This window comes from Gossypium hirsutum, chromosome A11 (genome assembly GCF_007990345.1).
Source record: "Gossypium hirsutum isolate 1008001.06 chromosome A11, Gossypium_hirsutum_v2.1, whole genome shotgun sequence".
Classification (NCBI taxonomy): domain Eukaryota; kingdom Viridiplantae; phylum Streptophyta; class Magnoliopsida; order Malvales; family Malvaceae; genus Gossypium; species Gossypium hirsutum.
Window position 1 is genome coordinate 36,360,130 of NC_053434.1, and position 26,956 is coordinate 36,387,085.

Genomic DNA, 26,956 nt, shown 5'->3' on the forward strand with positions numbered 1-26,956 from the left:
CGACCTCCTGTCTGATCAATCGAACAAAGCCACCCTTATACATCCTTTAAGATCACATTACGCTGCCAAATAAGCACCACCGGGCTTTACGCATGCAATGCATTAAGACCATTGAATAAATAGGTTATTGCACTAGACAATATTCGAGTCTTTCGACTTTTGATTTGTTTTCTAACAAGTAAATTGTGTTACCTGGTATGAGGTGAGTTTTGAAACTTATTAACCTTGAAATTAGATTAGTCCAGTAAATATGGTGATGCAACTAACTTTCAGAGTACTGTACCCTACGATCGACTTCACAAATCCTGCCCCTAGGTGGGGTTTAATTTTACAGTGCACAGACGCAACGGGGCGGCTGGCAGCATTCGGATTGAAAGTAAACAGTTCAAGCTAAAATATGCACCAATATCTGACCCTTTACAGCGATTAAAACCCAAATTTCATCCATAATATCAGCTCAATGAAATGGGAACTCAATAGCAAGTGCATGAACAAAAAAGATTCCCACTACTAATCCTGCTTGAATGATAACTCATGCAAGATGAGATAGCTTTGCATTTTTAACTGACCAGTTGCTTCTTTTTTCTTTTTTTTTTATTATAGCAAAAAATGACAAAGGAATTCCCCAATTCAGAAAGTTGACCTCCAAAGTCACTGGAAAACCGAAAGTGAATTAGAGAATTATAGGAAGTTTCGTATGTCCAATGACTTTACATCAGGCATTGCCTCATCCTTGAATTCCTCCCTGAACATAAAAAGTTATTATAAGGGGAAAATAAAGCATTTCATCAATTATGCCATACATTGCATACAATGATACAAACAAATCATTCATCCATTTGGCAGCAAATACCAGACAGATAATGGTTTCGTTGACTAAACTTTGTTAGATGTATGATTCAGAAAAAAATAATATGTACATTTTTTAAATTTCTTTTCTTTATGTTATACAAACTATCATGCTTCTTTCATACGAAACAGTAAATTGTAAATGTCTCCTAGCTGCATGCGTATCTCTCAGATTAACCTAAACAGAGAAGATAGCTTGAAAGCTTTACAAGATATGAGTAATTTGGACCCATGTCTATGTGCAAGTGTAGACAAGAAAAAAAGCAATTACTTTCCTAGCAGCTAACCCAATTCCATCCAACCGCATAAATTAATTAAGTCCCAGGGCCACTACATAAGAAATGTAGTGTGAAAAAAGAGAGAAATTCATCATTGTAAAACAAAAGATCTTTAACGTACCGCTTCTTTTGTGTTTCCATTGCTTCAAGAGCATCCTTCTTCAGCTCCTCCAATTGTGCCTTGGAGATTTTTAGTTCTAACTGTTCTTCATACTTGGGAAGACCTTCCTTCCGGATTCCAAGCCTGTTAAGGCACACAATTAGACATAAAAGACAAACATAACTCTGCATTCCTTTAGGGAAAGAAGCAAAAGCATAAATGTAAAATTTCTCAGGAATCAACTATTAAAACATAACTCTCCACATTAATTAAGGGCCAAAAGCAATTTTAAAGCTCTACAAAGCTCATAACCACGTATAGTAACCAGTGATTCTGTGAAATTGGACTAGAATGTAAAATCATGCTTTACAAAAATGGATCAAGAATTCATAATTGTACAGAATGAGCCCATTGTTGGAAATTCATAAAGAATCCCACTAGTTCTGAGTCCAAAAACATTTTTAAATTCAGAAATCCTAGTCAATGTTTGAAAGAATTAAGACATAATTAGTTATTGAGACAAAGGATTACTTTTTATTGATCTTGTCAAACTCTGCTGTAAGAAGAGCCATTGATTTCTTGTCATTCCTCAAAAGAGGCTTCTTGATTTCTTTTTCGACTTTATCCAAAGCATTCATCATCATAGCCTCAGCACAAAGGTCATCAGTGAGTCCTCTCCTGCAGAAGGTAAAAAAATGATATAAAATAAACAATAACTGTTTTAATCATAGAGCAAGCGTAGACACTAGTACCATTGAAAATAATACTTGGGAGTTCATGAAAAGAAAATATGAAATAGTCAGCATCAGCTGTTACTGACAACATCCAAGCTCAATTCAACTCTAAAAGGGAAATCCCTTGCAAAACAGGACTCAAGTAATTTAACCTTAAGTGAAAGCTATACTTATTCTTTGCATAATCACATAAACATGCTACCATAGCGAAAAAGGGAACAAAATTAACTATGAATTATGGTATTCATCACAACATTAAGGATTGAAAAACAATATACAACTAACTCAAAGTAGGGAGTAGCATACTTGATCCTTATATCCTTCAGGATCAATAAATATGTTCGAGCATCTGGAATGTCCTGAGTTCGTGTTTGGATGGTGTACTGGATGCGCTGAGATTCTGAAAACAAGTCAGCCCTGCATGAGGGGAAAATTTAGAGGCAAACGCATTATAAACCAGTGAATGCATGCACATTTAGAGACAAACACTATTTCATCCTTTTTAAAGAGGCAAGATCACAAACGGTAAGGAAACAGAATAATAGAACAAATGTAGTAGGGTAACGCCAATTGGCCACGTATTTAAAAATTAATCTCTCTTGTACTATTGTTTCAACTTATGGAGTTATGTAGTGAAATCTTATTATAACTTGAAGAACTTAAGAAGGTTAAAAGGATTCTTTTCAACAACCAATTTAAATAAGAGTGCAAATTAAAGCAAGGAATTAGCTATCCCATTGAAAAACAATCTTAAACCCATTTGGAATGCTCATTTAACAGCTAAATTTGAACCCCATTAAGATTAGCTCACTAAGGCTTATCAAACCAGTTCTCAAAGCAATTAACTAAATAAAGTCTTCTTGTACAATCTTCTTATTGACTTAAAATCTGAAACTATAAAAAGAACAAACCACTGGTGAAGGTACAATACCCCAAAAGTAAATAAAAAGTATGACAGGCAGTGAGAGCTGTAGCAATTACAGAGTTTCAAAAAGGTTATTTTGATGTTATTTCTAAAACCAATGTACACAATTAAATTTAACAACAGCAATTTGGTTTAATCCCTTACTCTTAGAGTATATTTAAGTAGTTTGTTCTCGCATTTCCCTCATTACTGGCACTTTTATAAGTATACACTAAGGGTGGTTCATATTGGTTTCTTTTTTCTTTTTTTTTTTGTTTTTGGAGCCGGAGGAGGGTTGGCAAATATTGAGCACTCTTTGTAGGGCATTGATGAAGCACTACAGTAGCCTAAACATTCGGGGCAGGATCAAAGAACCACTCATGATCCCTGATTCTACTTTCTACCCTATTGCCTTGCCAAAATTCTACCAAGTACAAACATACAATTTAATATACATGAGATAAAAACAGAGGTGCAAATGTTCAGAAGGAATTGAAGAACAAGTCAGCAACGACAAAGGAAAAAAAAAACTTTACTTCTGCCTAACTGTCTTCATAACCTTTGCATACTGAGAAACAGCAGCAGGGTCATCTGGGTCAATGGTGATCTTCTCCTTCCTAAATATTCCCAATGCCGCCTCATATTTTGCCTTAACCTCCAAAAAGATATTTTTCAATATCTCTTTTTTATTAAAGCCAAAGAAATTCGTCAGAAAGTTACCAATTAACAACAGATAACAGAAGCATCAAAAGACTTCACCCCATTAACCCATCTTATTTCCCATATGCATCAAAAACATCAGATCCTCTAGCATTAAGAACATCAAATCATAGCCATAAATATGCACCAAGCATACAAATCTATAGTCCACATAAACACAAGTAATAATGAAATTGCTACTATTAGCATAATATGGGTTAGAAGTGTATAGGTCAACAATCCAAATTAAGGTCGAAAGCAATGCAAGCATCTAGATGTTCACTCACCATCTCCCTTATTAGCAATGGGAGCAGCAGCCTCTTTGGCATAAAAACGAACAGGAATGGTATTCTCCTTTTGTAGAATAGATTGACTACCACAAAGCTGTACAAAGAACAATGAGATTATTTAAAAGGGAGAAAAAAGAAAAGACATCAGAGGACATACCGAATTTAAGAACTTAAAAGAAAAAAAAAATTAAATATCGGATCCTATAATAACTTTTTTAGCCATTGTGGCTGTTATCTTGCTTAATATTTGTCACTACATCTAAGCCACTTTTCCGAAAAGAAAAAAGTAAAACAAAAGAAAGAAAATCATTTCAACATTTTGTCGTGAAAGAGTAGGGTAAAATGTTTGGGAACTTGGATTCCAAAAATAATTTAAGTTGTAAGATAAAACACATAATCAGAATATTCATCATTATTTCTCAAATTCATAAATTAGATGCCTACTTAGAAGCGAATTTGAAATTCCTATAGACATTTGGCATTAATAGATATTCAATCTCAACTATTTTATTAATAATATATGCATATCTCTCTCACAATTTACATGGTAGATGAACAAATAAAAATCCCCCAAATTCTAAGTACTCGAGTAAAGCACTTTGACTGCACCTGTGCTTGCTTTGCCCAAAAAAGAAGAGGCAAAAATGGTTAGGCCTTGGGAGAATTTTGAGGAAAAAACGAAAATAAATTCCAATTTCAAATAAGAATTTCGACAGAAATGATTAAAAAATCCAATATTTAATTAATCATAAACATTAATCTAAACTTCAAGTTTCTATTTCACTTAAGTAATCCTACCACTAAGAATTTAAAAAAAAAAGAGTAGGAATTTAAAAAAAAAAGTAAGATTAGTGAAGTTTGAGCAGATCCACTAAACAAACAAAGCTCGAACAGACTAAAACCAGAAAAACAACATTTTGAATCATAAAGATCGAATGAAAAAATAAAAGGATGATGTAAAGATAGAATTAATAGAATAGAAAGAAATTAAGGAATCGTGAATGGGGATCTGGAGCAAACAAAAAAAAAACCTGGCGAGATTTTGAGAGGATACGAGCAGAGAGGGCCATGATCGGAGAACTCAATTAAACTTTTTTCGTTGGATTAGGGTTTTTGAATATTTGTTTGATAAAAGGGAATCGCTATAAGATGCGAGGTTTCTATCGTGTGATGATGCTGGTGATTCAGGAGTTGATGTGCTTTCGATTTTGACCGTTGGATCTATTGATTAATCATCATCCAGTTCTATACTTGCCATGTGTCCCTTATATCTCTACGCGGTTTTTTCTCCCTGCTACAGCTCCGAAATATCAGCTACGCTGACCCGATCCGTTTAACTCACCTAATGTGGATTATTCAAAGTTGTTGATTGGTTAAACTTTCGCATAACTCCATATACTATGCGTGTGGATTTAGCCTTATATTCTAATTTAGTAATTTTTAATAATTTTAAAATTTTAGTCTTTACCTAATAAAAATTTTTAAATTTATTAAGCTTATTTCTATTACTTTTTAAAATTTGACTTGACAAACTATATTATCACATATATGTTGTGATGTCATCTTTTTATTTCTACATATTATGCATAAAAATGTCAATTATGAATTTAAAGACTATCGTTCGTATCAAGATTGAAATTTTGAAATTCAAAAAATATAAGGACTAATAACTTATCTAATTGAAGAACATTGACCAAATCTACGATTTTAAGTTTGGTACAAGACTAATAACAAAATTTGAGCAAACAGATTTAACTACTACCATTTGGTCATGACTAAAATATCTATACTATTATTTAAGCTCCTAACTAAGTTGGTGTCACGAGTCAACTGTGCACCAACTCGATTAAGAAAATTATAGAAATATCAATTCATAATTAAAATAAGTTATATATTCAAGGATACATAAGTTTTTTTATTTAAAAAATATCAATATGTTAGGATTTGAACTCACACCCATTAAATAAGTAAAACATTTAATTTACCACTAATTTAAAAATTTATTTTAATGTTTTTATACATTTTAATTTTATTATACACACTTTATTACCTCCATCAATTGTATATCTATGCTATTATTTAAGCACCTGACTGAGTTAGTGCCACGAGTCAACCGGGCATAACTTGATTAGGAAAATTACGGAAATATGCATCCGTAAATAAAATAAGGTATAGGGTATTTTAAACTTTTATTTTAACAAAAACTAATAAAAATATGCATATAACAAGATTTGAACTCACGCCAATTAAATCAATAAAACCTTAAATTTACCAGACAGCCAAAATTTTATTTTAATGTGATATATAAATTTTTTTAAATGTGCATGATTTATTATCTTCATAAGTTGTATCTATACTTACTATTAATAAGATACAAAATTTTCAAAATATCTATCATTTATTCCTCTCCAAGCCAATAAATGAGTGAATTTCTGAAAAATACTAAATTAAAAAAATTTACTTAATTAGATTTTTTTCGAAAAATTACGAGACTAGACTGAAATAACGAAAATGCTTCTAGCTTGAAGTGTTTTCAGCTGATTTGTAGGAAAATGCTTCCAGTTTCCCAATGGTCACCGCTCCCAATGGCTATCCCAGCCAACTACTATTTAAATAGCCATTGAAAGCCCCCTTAGTGGCTCTTTTCTTTTTCTATATAAACCCGTCCAGTTTTTTCATTTTTTCAATTCAATCTCAACTCTCTCTCTCACATTCTCAAATCTCTCTTAAATTTCTCTCAAGTCCCTCTTAAATTTTCACTTAATTTTTATTTCTCTCTCACCTCTCTATTTTTATTAAAATTGTATTAAGATTTTCTTAGCCTATTGTTTCTATTACAATTTATTTCGTGTTTTTCGAAATTAGTAATGGCAAAATCTTTAATCCATTTGGATGAGAAGCACATTTCAGTATATCAATTGCAAATGGTAAGAATTTTTTTATTATATTTAGTCTAATTTAATTTAAATATTTTTTATTGTACTAAAATTTAATAATTTGTAGTTTTTTATATGTAGTTTGAAAATCGAATTTTGGATATGTATATTCGTAAGTTACCTGCTCTTCCATCATCATTAATTAAACCATACTTGAGAGATGCGAGATTTTTGCACGTGACCCGTATGGGTAAGGGGTGTAAATTGGACTCCACACTTATAAGCACTTTGGTGGAAAGGTGGAGACCTGAGACACACACATTCCATTTTCCATACAACGAGTGTACTATCACTCTCGAGGACGTCCAGTTATAGCTCAGGTTACTAGTGGAAGAGCCGGTCGTGATTGGTTCAATTGTCGCAGTCGATTGGAGAGATGTACACGAGCAACTTTTGAGGGGGTTTCAGATACGATTTAGGGAACTTGGATAGATATGAATTAGTTGAAAAGGAATTGGGGTGGGCTCAATCGGATTCAAGTGAAGTATAAAGAGAACAACACGCTCGGGCGTACATCCTTATGATCATCGGGGGTCTCCTAATGTAACACCCCTAACTTTTTCCATCACCAGGTTAGGGTTACGCTCAATTCAAATTGAAATAATTACACAAATTGTCTAATATCATTCAATAAATCCTTTAAATCAAGTAGGAAATACATTTATGGACCTTAAATCGAGCCTATGGGGCTCTAAAAATAATTTGAAAATAATTAGGGGTCATTTTGAAAAAAATAAAAAAAATATGGAAAATTTGAAAACAGGTGTCACACGTCTGTGTGACAGAGCCCAGATCATGTGGCTCAAGAATATGGTTGTATGGCTACTTCACATGCCCGTGTACGTTGACTAGGTAACAAATTGTGCCCGTGTAATATAAGTTCACACAAATGTGTGGCCAGATCATGTAACTCACTGTGACCATGTAGCTCAGAGTCACACAAGTGTGTCACCAGGCCATGTAACTCTTTGTGCTTGTGTGGTTCAAGGTCACACAATCATGTCGCCAGGCCATGTAACTCTCTGCGCCCATGTGGACCAACCTGCACTAAAAATAAATAAGGCACACGACTGTGTGACAGCTCGTGTGTACCTTAAAAAGTTTGCAAAACAAGACACATTTTCATCCAAAACTTAGGTAACAAACGAAATCAAAACCAACCAATTCCATATCTTAAAAACACATTTAACAATCCTAAAACATGCCAAAACATTCATCTTAAGTGCCTAACCAATTTGCCCTCGTTGACACCACAATTCAAACACCTAACAATACACAATCAAAGCTATATTTCATGTCAAAAGCATTTCCCAAATAGTTTGCATTTAAACTCATAAACCAACTTACATTCAAGTCAAAACTTACCATTTCTCTCCTCATACATTCACATTCATATGTACCACAACTAAACCACCTATATAAGGTTTACACCAAGTGAACAAATAGCATAACAATACTATGAACATACAATGTCTAGAACATGATCACATATAACTATTACAAAAATGTAAACATCATTTCATCCATCTAAACATTACCATATATATGACACAAACAAAACATATACAATTTCACCTATTATATGCCATATAAGCCAAAAGTAAATGTAAAAGACTACCAAAAGATAACCTGATAGTGTGATTTCTTCGAGTTGATCCGATTGTCTGATTTTCATAAATCGCTATCTACAAGGAAATAAGATAAAAAAACACGAGTAAGCTACTATAGAGCTTAGTAAGTTCAACAGTTAAAATGATAAACTTAACAAATTTAATAACAATAATAATAGACACTACTTTTTGTTCAACCATCAACTCAAACAAGTGAGATTACATTTGATCACATACGAGTTACATAATAATATTATCGTACAATTTCAATAAAAAACCAAGTCTCAATCTTATCGAGATATTCATAAATAAGCTCTATACAATTCGTTAACAAGACATTTAACACTGGAAATGTTGCTTGATGAACAAAATAACAGATACGAGTACATAGTTATCCACCCAAAACACACCAAGAGCTCAAATGAGCCAATCCAATCGAGAACACGCCTTGGCACCAAGTGCCTAGCATGAAGGCTAACATCCCTCCGAAAACATGCCTAGACATTAAGTGCCAAGCCTGAAGTTTTACATCTGCCCTCGATAATACATCAAAATCACTTTAATATACCCGACAGTTCGTAACAAATACTGAACCTTGATATATTCAGTGTATAAACACAAATAAGGAATTATTGCTTCATCACATATCAATCCCGTACAGTGCACAACCTATTGGCATGCTAATCATACTCTATCCTACATTTATTCCGCCAAGAAATATTATCACTTAACAATATTCCAATAATTTACAAATTCAATTTATATTAATTACATTAAACATTAAACAACCAATTTCACATTCGATATACATTTCAAATTAAATTAAATTAAACCAAACAAACTTACCAGGGCTAAACTGCAGTAATGGCAAAAGTCCAGGGACTATTCTGAAACCTTCACTTTTCCTCGGTTATCAACTTGTTCTTGATCTATAATAAAATTTTATTTCAATTGTTAACCTCAATTTCGTATACAATTCAATTTAATACATGTGACTTCTTATTTATAATTTTTCACATTTGGTCCAACTATTTACACTTTACTCAATTTGGTCCTTAAGACCAAAACAAGCCTATTTCTCATAATTGAACTTTAAACCCACTGAACGTAATTTTTAACCATTCTAGAACAACCCTAAAATTTTGAATTTATCAAGAAAAACCACGTCTATTTTAATTTATTTTCAATTTAATCACTAAACATAAAATTGATAAAAATCACTTTTCAAACTAGATCATAATTATCATCAAGCTTCATGCTCAAGAACTAACATTAAGAAAACTTCAAGAACATCAATGCTAATTTTTCTAAACTTTGATAACTTCACAAATTAGTCCCTAAACTAGCTAGATATCAAGACAACGATCACAAAAATACAAAACTCATGAACAATAAATCAAGAAAATACTCAAATGCATGGAAGAGAAACAAAGCTAAAACATTAAGGTCTAATATGGTGTTTCGGTTCTCAAATAGGTAAATGGAGAAGATGAATACTATTTTCTTGTTTTTATTACTTTAATGTTAAATTTCATAATATATTACCCTATAATTTCAATTATACTAACATGACCAGCCACTAGCTTTAAAAATGGGCCAATTGCCTTTGAAATCTTTGTAACAATGTTTTCCCATCATTAAACTCCAATAAACTATTATAAACTAACTTTTAAACTTTTTACAAATTAATCCTATTTACTTAATTAACAATTTTATGTTAAAATTTTTTAACCAAAATTTAATACAACACTAATAACTTCGTAAATATTAAATAATTAATATTTACGAACTGATACGTCAGAATTTGGTTTCAAAACCACTATTTTTGACACCATTAGAAAATGGTGTAACACCCTTAACCCATATCTATCGCCAGAACAGAGTTACAGAGTATTACCAAACAAACAAAAAATTAAATCATTCAATTTATACATCAATGCAATCATAATTTAATTTCATTCAAATACATTCATAATGTTCCTTAATCAGACCCTCGAGGCCCTAAAAAAACTATAGAAACAATTCAGGCCTAAATCGGAAAATTTGGAAAGTTTAGGAAAAAGTTGAAAAATTTGGACTGCAAGGGTCACACGGCCATGTGGCCAGGCTGTGTGACTCACATGGCTGAAACACACGCCCGTGTCTCAAGCCATGTAACAATTGAAATAGGGACACATGGTCGTGTCCCAGCTTGTGTCTGTGCTCGTGTAACTCTCTGACTTGGGTCACAGGGCCAAGCCACACGCCCGTGTGCCAGGTCGTGTAACTCCCGAAATGGCCTCACACGCCCGTGTGCTAGACCATGTAACTTTTGAAATACAACCCTAAAAACCTATAGGGAACACACTGCCATATCGCGTGGCCGTGTGTCGCACACAGTTGAGACACACGCCCGTGTCCCAGGCCGTGTAGACCTAAAATGAGCCTTAAAATACAAGTTTACCATTTCAAGTTTGCTTGAACCTTAAGAAACTCAAATACCAACCAAAATACCTATTCAAAATGACATTGATCAAGCTAAAAACACACCAAAATCAACCTATTAAGTGCCTAACCAATGTACCCTGATTGGTACCACAATTATATATAATTATACATCAAAATAAACATCAATTCATTCAAGCTAATACCTATCCAATATACCTATCAAAGGTACCCCAATCACAACATTTCCTTAATGCATATCATTCATATTAGCATAGAAACTATACTTCATTCTCATGTATTATATAAGTTGACCATTTACACAAAATATCATGCATAATATTTACATAAATCAAAAAATTAGCAATAGAAACGCAAAAGCCTATTATATGCCATATAATCTGAAATAAACGGTCCAAAAACTACATAATTGAGCTGGATAGTGTGACTTGAGTGCCAATCGATCATCCAACCTTTCGACTATCTACAATGACATTAAACAACACAAGTAAGCTTAATGAAGCTTAGTAAGTTTGACACATTAAACGATAAATCTTACCGAAGTAAATACAACAATTCAAACAACAATAACCAACCATGAGAATTTCTTATCATCCACAATTTCAACCGATGAATACATCTATGTTCAGATCAACGTTCAATAAATAAAAAATCTTTAAAAATTCATTAAACATATTACCTTACTGAGATTTTTCATTCGAAGAATGACTTACGGATAAGAGTATATCATCAAATCAATCGAAAACACCAGACAGAAGCTCAAAAGAGCTAATCCAACCAAAACACACCAGACAGAGAGTATAACATCACAGTTCACAACAAATGCTGAACCTTAGTTTACTCGGGTAATATACAAATATATCCCTCCAATACCATCTCAATTCCAAATCCCCGTAACACACCAAATCATGTTTGTACTCTATCCCGCGTTTAATCTAAACCGAGCATCAAATTCAATATTATATCTCAAACTACCACTCATTATCAACAATTAATAATAAATATATAAGTTTTACCATGTTCATGTACTCAAAAATTAATATTGATGTTAAATTCTAAACTTTACGAACTTACCTAGACTGAATTATAGTAATTGAAGAAGTTCAGGGACTATTTTGCTATTTTTCCTTTTCTACGAGTATTTACGAGATCTTGATCTAAAATGTAAATTCCTCAATTATTAGCATACATTTCATATTCAAATCCATTTTGCAATTAATAACCTTTTATTTTTTGAATTTACACAATTACCCTAAATTTTTACAATTTTTGCAATTTAGTCCCTTAATTTCAAATTCATCAAATTAACTATTTTTCTCAAGTCAATATTTCATCCAAAAATACTAGGCCCTTAAATAGCGCCCAATGAACCTTAAATTTACTTCCAAACCCTAAAATTTTGTCATTTTCACAATTTAATCCTAAAAATCAAAATCTAACAAAAATCACTTTACAAAATCATTAAACAACACAATCAAAGGTTCAAATACATGGTATTCATCAAAAACATTCAATATTCATCAATGGAAACTTCAAAAAATTTTAACAGAATAAAAAACAAAGGTATGAACTAGCTGGACCTAATTGCAACGATCTTAAAAACATAAAAATTACAAGAACCTGAATCAAAATGGACTTACATGCAAGAAGTTAAGCCAACTGAAGCTTCTCCTCACCTTAGCTATGGCTTTTGGCCATTTGAAGAAGAAAAATGAAAGTGATTTTGTTTCTTTCATTAATTAAAATTGTTTTAATTTAGTTTAATTTACAAATTTGCCATTATAATCTCATAATTTATAATATCATTACTTTTTCATTTTCCTTTATTTAACCGTCTAACTAAATTCATTAGGTCTAATTTACCATTTATGTCATTCTTCAATTAACTTTCAAGCTATGTAATCAACTAAATACAATAATTACTAAGTTTTGCACCTTTTACAAATTAGTCATTTTTCTTTAATTAACTATCAAAACGTTAATATTTTGAACCAATTTTTAATACGACTCTAATGACTTCATAAATATTTTAAAAATAATATTTACAAGTCGACATGATGAAAATTTGTAGTCTCAAACCATTGTTCCATCACCACTGAAAATCGGGCTGTTACAATTCTCCCTCTAGGTAATTTCGTCATCAAAATTGTTACCTGAAAATAGATTCGGATACTGTAATTTCATTGATTCCTCGGTTTCCTAGGTAGCTTATTCTGAACCATGATGATGCCATAAGACTTTTACTAACGGGATTCTTTTATTCTGTAGTTCTTTGAATTCCAGAGCTAAAATTCTCACTGGTTCCTCTGAATATGTCAAAGTTGGCTGTAGCTCAATCTCACTATGAGGAATCACATGCAAATGATCAGATCTGTATCGTCTCAGCATCAAAACATGGAACACATTATGAATTTTGTCGAGTTCAGAGGGCAAAGCTAATTTATAAGCTACAAGACTGATTCTTTCAACAACTTCTTACGGTCCGATAAATCTCGGACTCAACTTTCCTTTCCTACCGAAACGTAACATTTTCTTCCACGGTGAGACTTTTAAGAAAGCTCGGTCACCAATAGCAAATTCTATATCTTTTCTTTTCAAATTCGCATACGATTTCTGACGATCAGATGTAGCTTTCAAGCAATCTCGAATAACTTGAACATTGTCTTTAGTTTCTTGGATCAAATCAATTCCCACCATTTTGGATTCACTCAATTTAGACCAATACAATGGTGTTTTACTCTTTCTTTCGTAAAGAGCTTTAAACAGTGCCATTTTTATATTGGATTGATAATTGTTATTATATACGAATTCAGCTAACGGTAGGTACTTTTCCTAGTTACATTCAAATTTGAGTATACAACATCTTAGTATATCTTCCAAAATATGAATCACTTGTTCCAATTGCCTGTCAGTCTGAGGATGAAACGCTGTGCTGAAATTATGCTTAGTGCCTAAAGCTTCATGAAGTTTGCTCCAAAATCTCAATGTAAATCTTAGATCTCGATCTGAAATAATAGATGTTGGAATTCCGTGTAATCTCACAATACTAGATACATATAATTCCACTAAACTCTAAAGTGAGAAATCTGTTTTAATCGGAATAAAATGTACCGATTTAGTCAATCTGTCAACAATTATCCAAATCGAGTCTTTTTGTCTCTATAAACCAGATACAAAATCCATCGTGACTCGCTCCCACTTCCACTCAGGAATCATAACAGGTTGTAGTAAAACCAATGGTACCTAATGCTCTGCTTTTACCTGCTGACAAATCAAACGTTTAGCTATAAATTCACAGATTTCACATTTCATACCCGACCACCAATACATTTGTTTCAAATCATAATACATCTTCGTGCTACGTGGATGAATGGGTACGTACTACTACGAGCTTCAGAAAGAATATAACGTTTTAAATCTAGATTATTTGGAACATAAAATTCTATCGCGATAATAAAATGTACCATTATCATCAACACTGTATTCTAAACTCAAATTATTCTGAACCATCTGTCGTTTCAACATTAACTTCGGATCTTTATCTTGCAATTTTCGAATTCGTTGTAGAAACATGTGTTTCATTCTCAACTTTGCTAATACAAAACCATCTTTATTCACAACTAAATGAGTGTTCAACGATCAAATTGCAAATAATGACAATTATTGACTGAGTGCATCTGCAACTATATTAGCCTTTCCTGGATGATGATTAATAACCAGATCATAATCTTTCAGTAGCTTTAACCACCATCTCTGTCTCAAATTTAGTTCTTTTTGACTAATCAAATACTTTAAACTTTTGCAATCTGTAAACATGTGACATTTCTCACCGTATAAATAATGTCTCCAAATTTTCGAAGTGAAAACAATCGCGGCCAGTTCAAGATCATGGCTATGATAGTTCTTTTCATGCTACTTTAACTAACGAGAGACATAAGCTATTACTTTCCCTGCCTGCATAAGCACACAACCCAAACCGTTGAGAGATACATCACTAACAACAACATACGCTACCCTAGATTCAGGCTGAGTCAACACTAGGGCTTCCATCAGTATGTTTTTCAACTGGTCAAAACTCTTTTGGCACTTATCGAAACAAACAAACTCAACATTTTTCTAAAGCAGTCAAATCATTGGTAAAGCAATTCAAGAAGTTTTTAACAAAACGTCAATAGTAACCTGCTAAACCCAAAAAACTTTACACTTCTGAAACATTCTTTGGAGTTTTCCAATTCATCACAACTGAAAATTTACTCTGATCAACTAAAATCCCGTCAGCTGATACTATGTGACCCAAAAATCCAACCTCGCTAAGCTAGAATTCACATTTAGTAAATTTTACGTACAATTATTTTTCTCTCAAAGTTTGTAATACGATTTCGTGATGTTGAACATGCTCGGATTTTATCTTAGAATAGATTAATATATCACCAATAAACACAACAACAAATCTATCCAAATGAGGTTGAAAAACCCGATTCATTAAATCCATAAAAGTAGTAGGGGCATTTTTCAAACCAAATGGCATTACCAGAAACTTATATTGACCGTAACAAGTTTTGAAAGTAGTCATTGACACATCATAGTCTTTAACCTTCAATTGATAATACACGAATCTAAGATCTATCTTCAAGAACACTATGACATCTTTCAGTTGATCAAACAAATCATTAATACGTTGCAAGAGGTACTTATTTTTAATAGTGACTTTGTTCAACTCTTTGTAGTCTATACACAATCTCAAAGAGCCGTCTTTCTTTTTCACAAACAACACAGGTGCACCCTAGGGAGATATGCTCGGTCGAATAAACCCTCTGTCTAATAACTCTTGCAACTGTGCTTTTAATTCTTTTAATTTAGATGGTGCCATACGATACTGTGATATTGATATCGGTGCAATTTTAGGAACCAAATCAATCACAAACTCAACTTCACGATAAGGAGGCAATCCCGACAACTCTTCAAAAAATACATCAGTGAACTCATTAACAACTAGTAACTGATCTAGCTTAGATTTTAAATCTATGGATCAAGAATGTATGCTATAAATGCTTCACTACCTTTACGTATCAATCTCTGAGCAGAAAAAACTTAAATAATTCTAATAGCATCTTTCGGACTCTCATACTCAGCTGAAATCATTTCTCCTATCTAACATTTCAAATCAATCCATTTCTATCTACAGTTTACTACAACATCATGCAACGGTTGCCAATCCATACCCAGAATAACATCAAATTCCCAAAAGTGTAGCAACATCAAATCTGTAACATCCTAATTTTGGGCCTAGTCAAAATAGTTTCGAAACCACAAATCCAATAAGGAAATTTTTATTTTTATTATATTTTTATGGTCTAAAATTTCACGGAATGATTTCGTGAAAATTTTATTCGAAAATTTTGACGTTTGGGCACTCAATTTAGTCAAAAGGACTAAATCGTAAAAAGTGCCAAAGTTGAGTTCTACATGCTAGAGGCTTCCAATTGTTATGAAATTTTAAATTGGAGGTCCTTATATGGTAATTAGACCATTGGTTAAGTTGGTGGACAAAAATGGACATGGTTGACATGTTTCCAAAGTTTTTCATTAAGGGCATTTCGATCATTTAGTTATTAAAATGAATTAAAAACAAAATTAAAAGCCAATTTTTGTTCATCTTCAACCTTTTGGATGAAACATGCATGGAGAAACCATGGATGGGGTTTTTCAAGATTCCAAGCTCGATTGTAAGTCCGTTATAGCCCTTTTTAATGATTTTTACGTTTTTGTAATCCCCGTAACAAGATCTATCTATTTCTACCATTAATTTGAGCTAGGGTTCATGTTTAAAAATTGACCCATGTGTGACATGCATGAATTTTGATGTGTAATGGTAGAAAATGAGTGTTGGGTGTTAAATAAATGACTTTTACCAAGCGATTTTCGATGAAAATGTCCGAAAAGACCATTTTGTAAAAGTTGTAAAAGTGGTATAAAAGGGTGCTTTGATGAGAATTGTAGTTTTCTATAGTTATTAAAATGGTTTGGCTAGGCCTATAGAGTGAGAAAATTGAATAAAAATCACTTTATGAGCCTAGGGGAAAAAGTGTAATTTTGACAAAGTTTAGGGGCAAAAATGTAATTTTTTCAAAATATGATTTTTGGATCACATTAAATAATGTGACTAATAATTAGACTAAATGTGATATTATAGATCAAGGAAAACGAGGATTGGGCCTAGATCGGGTGAAAAATAGAAAATCGACGGTTAGGTTCCTTTTTGCTATTTTGGTCCCGAGGTAAGTTCGTATGGTAATAATGATAATGTAATATCATGCTTGAATTGTAATTACCTATTATTATGGAATAAAATGTATGATTTAATATATTAGAAGAATTTATGGATGATGAATATGATGTGGAAAATGTGATGAATGTTAAATTATTATTACATGAGTTATGTGAATTGCTACACTGTTGTACCCGACAAGATTTCGACAAGTATGATCATGTGATTAAATAAGCATGATATTCATGTTATTGTTGTTACACTTGAAATCTATTTTGCTATGGTTGTATTGATTTATATGTTAATGATATTGTGTATAGGAACGTGATGTACCCATGAAGTAATCGATAGCTCAAATGTCGATAACATGTGATTGGATGATTGAATATAATGGAAATTTGATGACACATGATATTTCTTTGAAATTAGTAAGTTTGTATGTAAATAATATATCAATTTTTTTATGTTATTATCTTTTGTTATTATATGAGATGTAGCTGCCTATAGAATGATCATTTGATGTAAATTATGAATTGAAATTGATTATGGATGAATTGGTAAAATGTTGAAAAGTGAGGAATTTCCCGGTTGAACCTTCGAAATAGAAATGATACGAATGATACATTGAGAACACATGTGTAGTACTATGTGTATGCTACTATGTGTTTAAGATGGTTTTAGGTCACGTGTGTAGTACTAAGTGCAAGCTACTACGTGTACTAGATAGTTAGGTTGCATGTGTAGTACTAAGTGTAGACTACTATGCATACCCGACAACTTTGATCACGTGTGTAGTACTAAGTGTAAGCTACTATGTGTACCAGATTGTTAGGTCGCATGTGTAGTACTAAGTGCAGGCTACTATGCATACCCAATAGCTTTGATCACGTGTGTAGTACTAAGTGCATGCTACTTCATGTATCAGATGGTTAGGTCACGTGTGTAGTACTAAGTGCATGCTACTAAACGTACCAGATTGTTAGGTCACATGTGTAGTACTAAGTGCAGGCTACTATGCGTACCAGAGAGCTTTGGTTAGAAGGGTGGTAATATGTACAGGCCACCGGGTATCTATTATTATTTCGATGAGTTCAACGGGAAATTTACTAAGTAAAAATACATATGAACATGACTATGTAATGAATAAGTGAAGGTTCATGTGTGTAAACTTATGAGCAATGTGTTCTATATGTGATCGAACTTTGGTAAGATTGATATGGAGTAAGTGTTATAATGAAAGTTACTACAAAGAAAACATGAAAGAGTGAAATTTAGTAATAAAACAGTTTTGGACAGCAGCAGTTGTGTGACTTTGAAAAATCACCAAAAATGGTGAAAATTGAATTATAAGTTGAATAGGATATGAAATAAAATCTTATTGAGTCTATTTTCATATAAAGGAAACGGTGTAAGAAAAAGAATTTCATATTATGATATATCTGAATTTTTGTGAGACATAGTCAGAATGATTTCAGAATCCCCTGTTTTTATTTGGGAAAATAATTAAAAATTGTACAAAAATAATTATGGGTTATAATTTATATTCTTAAAATCCTTAATGAGCCTGTTTTCTAAAGAAACAAACAAGAACATTATCCAAATCTTGTACGAAGAGATAATTATTTTTTAGTGCAGAGGGGTCAGAACTATTGAACAACAAAACATGGGAGACTTTGAATAATAAACTGTACTTATTGGCTAGACCAAAAATTCTAAAAGTTTTATGATAAGAAGATACGTGAGCCTAGTTTCAAAAAAAATTAACGGATCTTAATTTGGAGTTCCGTAGCTTCAGATATAAATAATTTAATCACTGCGACTCGAGAAAATAGCTTGATTGGATTTTGAATAAATAGAAAGAATTTGAAAATAGCATGTTAGTACATTGCTTATTATTTTTCATGCGAGCTTACTAAGCGTAAAGCTTACTCCCTCCTTTCCATTCCTTAGTGTTCTCAGGTTGGCTTAGGGTTGGATATCATCAAAGGCAGCATCACACTATCAAGCCAATACCTTTGGAGTATTTGTACATAAGTTAGAAATATCAAGTGAGTAACATGTATAGGGACTTAGTTTTATAACATGTGTTATTATAATTTGGCCAAATGTATTGGCCTATAGTGAGCTATTGATTACGACTTGTAAATCTAGCTATTCATGTTGTGTCTAATAATTGTGATGTGAATATGCCTGTTTGCCATGCATGATTGGTAATATGTCATGTGTGTTGAATGCATGTTTTATGACCAATCGAGGTGGTCATGACTATGAATTAAATGTGTAATGTAGAAATAAAATGATAATGCCTTGAACATGGACGTTTGATGGATATTTTGGTAACCATGGTACAATGGTATAAAGTGAGAAATAGTAATAATGTTAAATTGAATATGGAATTGGTGTAGAATGTCTTAGTCAAGCATATTGTTTTATGCATGTGAAATGGACACTATATAAAGTTATGACTTGGCTAGAAGGTTATACTTGATGATAAGTTGGAATTAAATAGACATGTATAATAAGGTATTCGATAAAGCCAAATGAATAAGATATGGTGTGTCTAGACTTGATTTAATGTGAGAATGTGTAACACATGTATGTTGCTAAGTAAATGAAATGTCTGCATCATATTTGAGGATATTGAATGCTTCTGGATCCATGTTTGTGTGTGTGCATGTAAAGAGTGACAAAAAGGCTTGGACAATAGCCTATGTGCTGGCCACAAGGGCAAAGACATGACCGTGTGTCTCAGCCGTGTGGAAGACACGGTCTAGCACACAAGCGTATGACTTGGCCGTGTGACCCTTATTTGTTTGCTGACGTCATAAACAGAGAGTTACACGGGCTGAGGACATGGGCGTGTCCATAGCCACACCGGCGTGTGAGACCACACGGCCTACCCACACGAGCGTGTGACTCTCCAAAACATGAAAATTTTTCTAAGTGATGTAAGACTTTCGGAGGTTCTTGGTTTAGTTCGAACCCCTTCTAAAGTATGATTTGAGTTTCGTAGACCCAAATAAGGGACTATGTACATATGATTGAATACTTCGAAGTATGAATGAAATTTTATGGTCGGGTTTGCATGATTGTTTGTGTTTAAGTCCAGTAATGCCTCATATCCTGTCCCGTCGGACACGGGTAGGGGGTGTTACAAAATCAACATGGAATTCACAGCCTTTAACTTTCAGTAGACATTTACGACAAACGAAGTTAACTATCACACTCCATCCTAGTGGATTAGTAACTTGAATATTATAATCAGTAGATTCAACAGGTAGTTTCTTTTCCATTACTAATGCAGTGCAAATATAAGAATGAGTTGACCTAAGGTCAATCAATGCATAGACAGTAACATCAAAGAGATAGAATAGACCAACAATCACATCAGGAGTAGCATCTTCCTCTCTAGCTCGAGTAGCATATGTGCGAGTAGGTGTTCTAGCCTCTGATCAAATAATAGTGTCTTTTGCCTTGGTACAAGCAGTCTTAGCAACACTATTCTGACCCGGATATCTACCTTTCTAAGATGTAGACATTTTTTTTCTTTCTGATCATCATCTTCTTTTGGTGGTTTAGGGCAATTTTGAATAAAATGATCAGTCGACCCATGTCTAAAATAGACTCTCGACTTAGCTCTACACTTGCCAGGATGATATTTCCCATAATATCTACAATTGGGCTTTGGAACATTTCATACACTTCCCACACTATCAACTGGTTTACTAGGAACTTTGAAATCATGCTGAATCGACTTATTTTTGTTCGAGTGCTCAAACATTGAGGTAGCTCGACTACAATTGTAATACCCCTAACCCGTAACCATCACCAGAATATGTTAAGAGGCATTACCGGATTTGCAACTCAATTCAGAATAATCATTTATCAATTATCATCTCATTTCAGTAACTATCATTCAATCACATTCAAAATGTACTTAAAACGAGCAATTGAAGCTTAAAACATGCACTCGGGAGTAAATTGGTAACATATTAAAATTTTATGAACTTAGAAAAATTTTCACATTTCAAGTATCACATGTCCGTGTGAACAGGCCGTGTACCTCACACGACTAGCAGATACGCCTGTGTCTTAGATCGTGTGAAAATAGGGCATACATACTAACTTGTGTCACACGGCCGAGGACATGCCCGTGTGCCAGGCCTTGTGAAAACTGGAGAGGATACTGACTTGGGTTACACGGCCAACCACACGCCCGTGTGTCTAGCCCGTGTGCCCTTCGAAATGGCCACACACGCCTGAGTATCAAGCCGTGCCAAAATTGTAGGGTATACTGACTTATACAACATGGCCAAGTAACAGGCCCGTGTGCTAGGCCATGTGCCATTTAGGGGGTATACTGACTTGTACCACATGGCCAGTCACATGCCTGTAACACCTCTAACCCCGTCCTGTTACCGAAATAGGATTGCAGGGTATTACCAGACATCTCAGTACATTTGCACTTAAAACAAGAATAAATGAAATTCTACACATCTAAACATAGATTTAATGGGCCCACAGTACTTATTATACACAATTAAAATAAAAAAGGGGCTCGATCGGAAGCTTAGTAAATTTTTCGTACAAATTTAAATTTTCCTCTTTGAGAATAGTACCACACGCCTGTGTGGCTAAATTAACATGCCCGTGTGGCTTGGGACACGCACATGTCCTCAGCCCGTGTGCAACACTGACTTTTTAACACGGTTACAACACATGTCTGTGTGGCCTACCCGTGTACTAAACTGACTTTAAGACACGACCGTGGCCAACCATGGCACACGCTCGTGGACTAACTTGGTTGTAACCATTTAGCTGCAGGGGACACACGGGTCAACAACATGCCCATGTGCAAGCCATGTGTCTCACACGGTCTGGTCACATGCCCGTGTACCAGGCCGTGTGGACTCAATAATGAGGCTTTCACACTTTACTATCCAACCCTGCAAATTTCAGTCCACAACCAATACAAATACCAATACTAAACCAATCCAAACGCATTTTATAAACTATCCAATACTTAACTTTAAACACTTATCATGTATCATTATCAATTATCGATTTACTTATTTCATTATTACAACCACAATCCAATATAACACACTTAAGACATCCTAGGTACATGCCTTTATCAACAATTAACATGCTTTACCTTATCAAGTTCGGGATCGGTTTGGGATGTTGATTCAACGATTTGACTTTAACTTAACCTGCGCATGGAAACAAACCGTATGCTGAGTATGAACTTAGTGGTATTTCTATAATTCGAACATTTAAAACATAACATACACTTATTGTCCTATAATAATGATAAATATTTATTTATTCTTTTCATAAGTAATTTCTTTACAACTCATTCAATATCAGTAAACATATTTCAGTATCGATTAATTTATCAGTTTCTTTCAGTAACATTTAGTCATTTGATAACAATTAGTTATCTAGTAATGATTATTCGTTCAGTAGCAATCCTTTACTTAGTAGCAATCAATTATTCGATGACAGTCAGTATTTTTTAATATCAATCATTTAATAATTAATATTCAGTATCAGTCAATCATTTATTTAGTAACAGTCAAATATTCGGTAGTAGTCAATTCTTCAGTACCTTTATTTGTCCCTATTAACATGACTCAGACCTGGACAGATACACGGATCCAACCCACACACCGAGGATAGTATACGGTGTTTTATCGGTCGAAGTCGGAATAAACCGTAGGGTAACAGTAATAGTAGCAGTAACAGTCACAGTCAGGTACAAAGTACCTCTTCGGAATGAATCCGGAATAGTCACAGTAGTCGACACATAGAGTGTCTCATTGACACACAGTCAGAATATCCCTGAACGCTTCCAATCCTATGGCATGCCAATTTTATCCGACTAGTCCGACATTGTTAATAGAGTATTCAGCAAAATTTCAAATTTTTAATTTCATTTGTAATTTACTTTCAATTCAATTTAGTACATTTTTCCATATCAATCTACATACAATTCAGTTGCAATACAATATACATTTTGATTCATTTCAATAATAAAAAAACACAATAATGCTTACCTTAATTACTTACCATAACATTCAATCAAAATATAATAATTAACAATTAAGTTTTACTTTTTAATGCATCCCCCTATACATTAAATAATAAATTCAACAATTAAATATTAAGTTCGGATTATAAAAACACAAACCGTGATTTCCGAGCTAACCCTTGTTGACCTGGTCTTTTCCTTTCTTAACCGAGGATTTTCCGGCACCCTGTTAGCTACGAAATTAATACAATTTATAATCATTAATACAGTACAATTTTCACATTGAATGTTTCAATTTTTAATTAACTTTTGTCTAAATTCCAATTTAGTCCCAAACCGAGACTAACTTTTATTTTTCACCTTTAATTCAATATTTTCATTCAATTTTCACTTTAAACTAATTTCAGCTTTCTAATTTCAGCATAAAACCATAATTTTGAAATTCTTTCAATTGAGTTCCTACTATTCAAAACTTATAATTACTTTACAATTCAATCCTTTAATCAATTCTAACTTGAATTTCTATCAATTTAGTCCTTAATTCATCTTTTTGTTCAACATGAACAATGTCTAATAATTAACTATATTTCAAAATATCAACTTAACTTCATCAAAACCTTGTTCCAAGGCTTCTAAAACATCAAAATTAAATAAAAAGGGCTTGATTGACTTACCTATTAAACTTCCAAGCTTCAAACCTTTAATTTTTCCTTTCTTCTTTCTTTCTCCTTTCCTTCCCCCATTTTCATTTAAACATTCTGTTTCTTTCATTCTCTTTTTTCTTTTCTTTATTTCTTTTGTTTCATTTACTTTTATGTTTTAATTATATTATAACATAATATTATTCTTAAATAATAAGTAAGTATACATGTATATTACAAATGTATATATATCATTGGTACACATATAAATATTATTACCACACACTTGTCTTTATTTAATTATTTTCTTTAATTAATTAATTATAAAATAATAATATTTACTCAAATAATAAGTAAATACATACATGTATTACAAATGTATGTACAATATTTATTACACATGTATTTTATTTTTATCACACACTTGGCACTCCTTTTTGGCTTATTTGCCTATTTAGTTCCTTCACTTTTCTTTATTCTATAATTAAACTTTCTCACTTCATTCAATTTAATCCTTTTTCCTAATCACTCTTAATTAAATTAATTCACTTAATTAAACTCTAATTAACCACTCATTTTACTTCGTAAATATTTTTAATAAATATTTACGAATCCATTTTTCAGAAATGGAGACCCGAAAATACACTTTTCTGGTAACAGTAAAATTCGGGTCATTACAACTCCTGTGTGTAAGGCCGTGTGGAGCATACTGACTTCATTTCCATTTCCACACCAGAGGACACACGGCCGTGCGACATGTTCGTGTGTCACACACGACTGAGATGCCCGTGTGCCTACTCGTGTGGACAAAAATAGGATATTTGTAAAGCGATTTTGCCACCCTAAAAACACAAGCATTCGTAAGCATAGATAACCACATTTTTACAACTCAATAGGTAGCCAAGATAACCATTTCAGTACACATTATTACTAATTCATCTTGTTATTAAATTACCTATTTAATACCAAGCATAATCCATTCATCTAACAAATACATATCAGTACCTCATTTGCATATTTTCATTCGAGCATTACCTTACCAAAACATACCGTAATTGAACACTTAATTCAACCAAAACATGGTACCAAAATAAGCCAAATCACATGGCTTATCACATATACAAAATATACCAAAACCATGATATCAAGTAACATAACTAACATCATTTAAACTAGCCTATACATGCCATATTTACATATCCACAAGTTCAAAAGTACCAATCGAAAATTGGATAGTGTGATGTGCAACTCCAACTTGTCCAAAATGAGCGAGCTATTGGAATTCTATAAAACATGGAAAGAGAAACAAAGTAAGCTTTATAGCTTAGTAAGCCAGTATAATGCAGAATTAAACTTACCATTTATGCATAATCAAAGCAACATTAAAATACCAACAATTCAATTGACCAACACCTAATCAAAGTATCCATCACATGTTAGTCATTTGGCAAATACACAAAACCATCCATTAATACAATACTTTGCATCAATCCAAAATTCACATATCATATATATAGCATTAGTAACATTTATGATCTGTAATTTATCCGTATAAATAGTATTTAGGCCCGTTGACTCTATTAGAACTTCAAAGGATACTCGAGTGAACAATGTCAGTAATCCGTCAATTCATTATCATATATGCTCTTTCGAGCCATGATCAGTAAGCTCCTCCTAAGCTGATGAACAGGAAGCTATATTAAGCTGAAACAGTAAGCTATATTGAGCTGATTAGTAAGCTCATTCGAGCTGAAATGGTAAGCTCCATTGAGTTGAAAACAGTAAGCTCTTTCAAGTTGATATATCGATAAGCTTATACGAGCTGTGGTGAGTCTGCAACAAATGCAGGAGCTCGACCAAAACGGTAATTCCAATATTATGTCACTTGTATCCAATAAATTCATACGGTTCAAACAGGGCTTGGTAACATATACATTATATTAATAAGGCATTTATACTTCAAATATTTCCATTATACACATTCATTTCAATAATTACAAGTATATAAAACTTCGATTCTAATTATACGAACTTACCTCGTAACCTCGGATAAAACTATTAGCTATTTGTCCACTTTTCATTTTCCCTGATCTAAACTCGATATCGGTTTATCTTGATCTATATTTCATCAAATTCAATACATTCAGCATTCAATCTATTCAATTTAATCCATAATTCATATTTTGGAAAATTTATATATTTGCCCTTATATTTTATAATTTTTACAATTTAGTCATTATCACATGAAATTGCAAATTCATGCAATTTAATGCCAACCCATGTCTAGCCGAATTTATTATGTACTACTAGCAGCCCATATCTTTCATTATTTCACACTTTTAACTACCACATTTTACATTTTCACAATTTAGCCCCTTTTTGACATTTTTGTCAAAAATCACTTTACAAAACTAGTTTAACTATTAATAAATATTCAAAATTCATCATCAAACATCAAATAACTCAAATATTCAACAATGGCACTTCACAAAATCATGAACAAATTCAAAAATTAAGGCATGGGCTAGCTAGAGTACAAAGCAACGATCTCAAAAACATAGAAATCATTAAAAACCGAGCTAAAATCGTACCTTAATTGACAATTGAAGCTTGGCCGAATGAAAACCTAATTTTTTCTATTCTTTCTTCTCAATTTTTAGCCATGAATGTAACAAAATTTTGGTTTTGTTTTATTAAATTAAACTTTATTAACTAAATTACCATTATAGCCTTGTTAATATAACTTAAACAATGTCCAAGAATGTCTACTTACATTATAAATGGACTAATTACATACTAATGACTTCCATGTTAATAAACCATAGCTATTTAATAATTTTACGCAATAGAACTCAACTTTTATGCATTATGTGATTTAGTCTTTTTTACCGAATTAAGCATTTAAACGGTAAAATTTCTTAACGGAACTTTCACATAATTAATCTATCATGTTGTAGACCTTATTAAAATAATAAAATAAATATTTTGACTTCTAATTTATGGTCCCAAAACCATTATTCTGATTTGACCTAAAAATGGGCTGTTACAAAAATCTTCTTTATTCTTCTTCGTTGGTGACGTGGAAAACGACTTAGAAGAGCTTTTTTTGTGAAACTCTCGAATCAGTCTATCCCGTTGTATCTTGTGGTTGTACTCTTCTTCCATTTT

At 32.7% G+C, this 26,956-nt stretch overlaps 1 protein-coding gene across 1 annotated transcript; it reads right to left on the minus strand.

Moving 5' to 3' along the window:
- Positions 1-426: 426 nt before the first annotated feature.
- LOC107946977 (probable ATP synthase 24 kDa subunit, mitochondrial) lies at positions 427-5,038 on the minus strand. The gene is made up of 7 exons (XM_016881496.2): positions 4,886-5,038; positions 3,852-3,948; positions 3,402-3,546; positions 2,268-2,378; positions 1,759-1,905; positions 1,249-1,371; positions 427-745 (listed from the first exon to the last, which is right to left on the minus strand). Exons 1-7 carry the CDS (start codon positions 4,922-4,924, stop codon positions 682-684), a joined length of 726 nt encoding a protein of 241 aa, XP_016736985.1. The 5' UTR covers positions 4,925-5,038; the 3' UTR covers positions 427-681.
- Between the last annotated feature and the right edge of the window lie 21,918 nt (positions 5,039-26,956).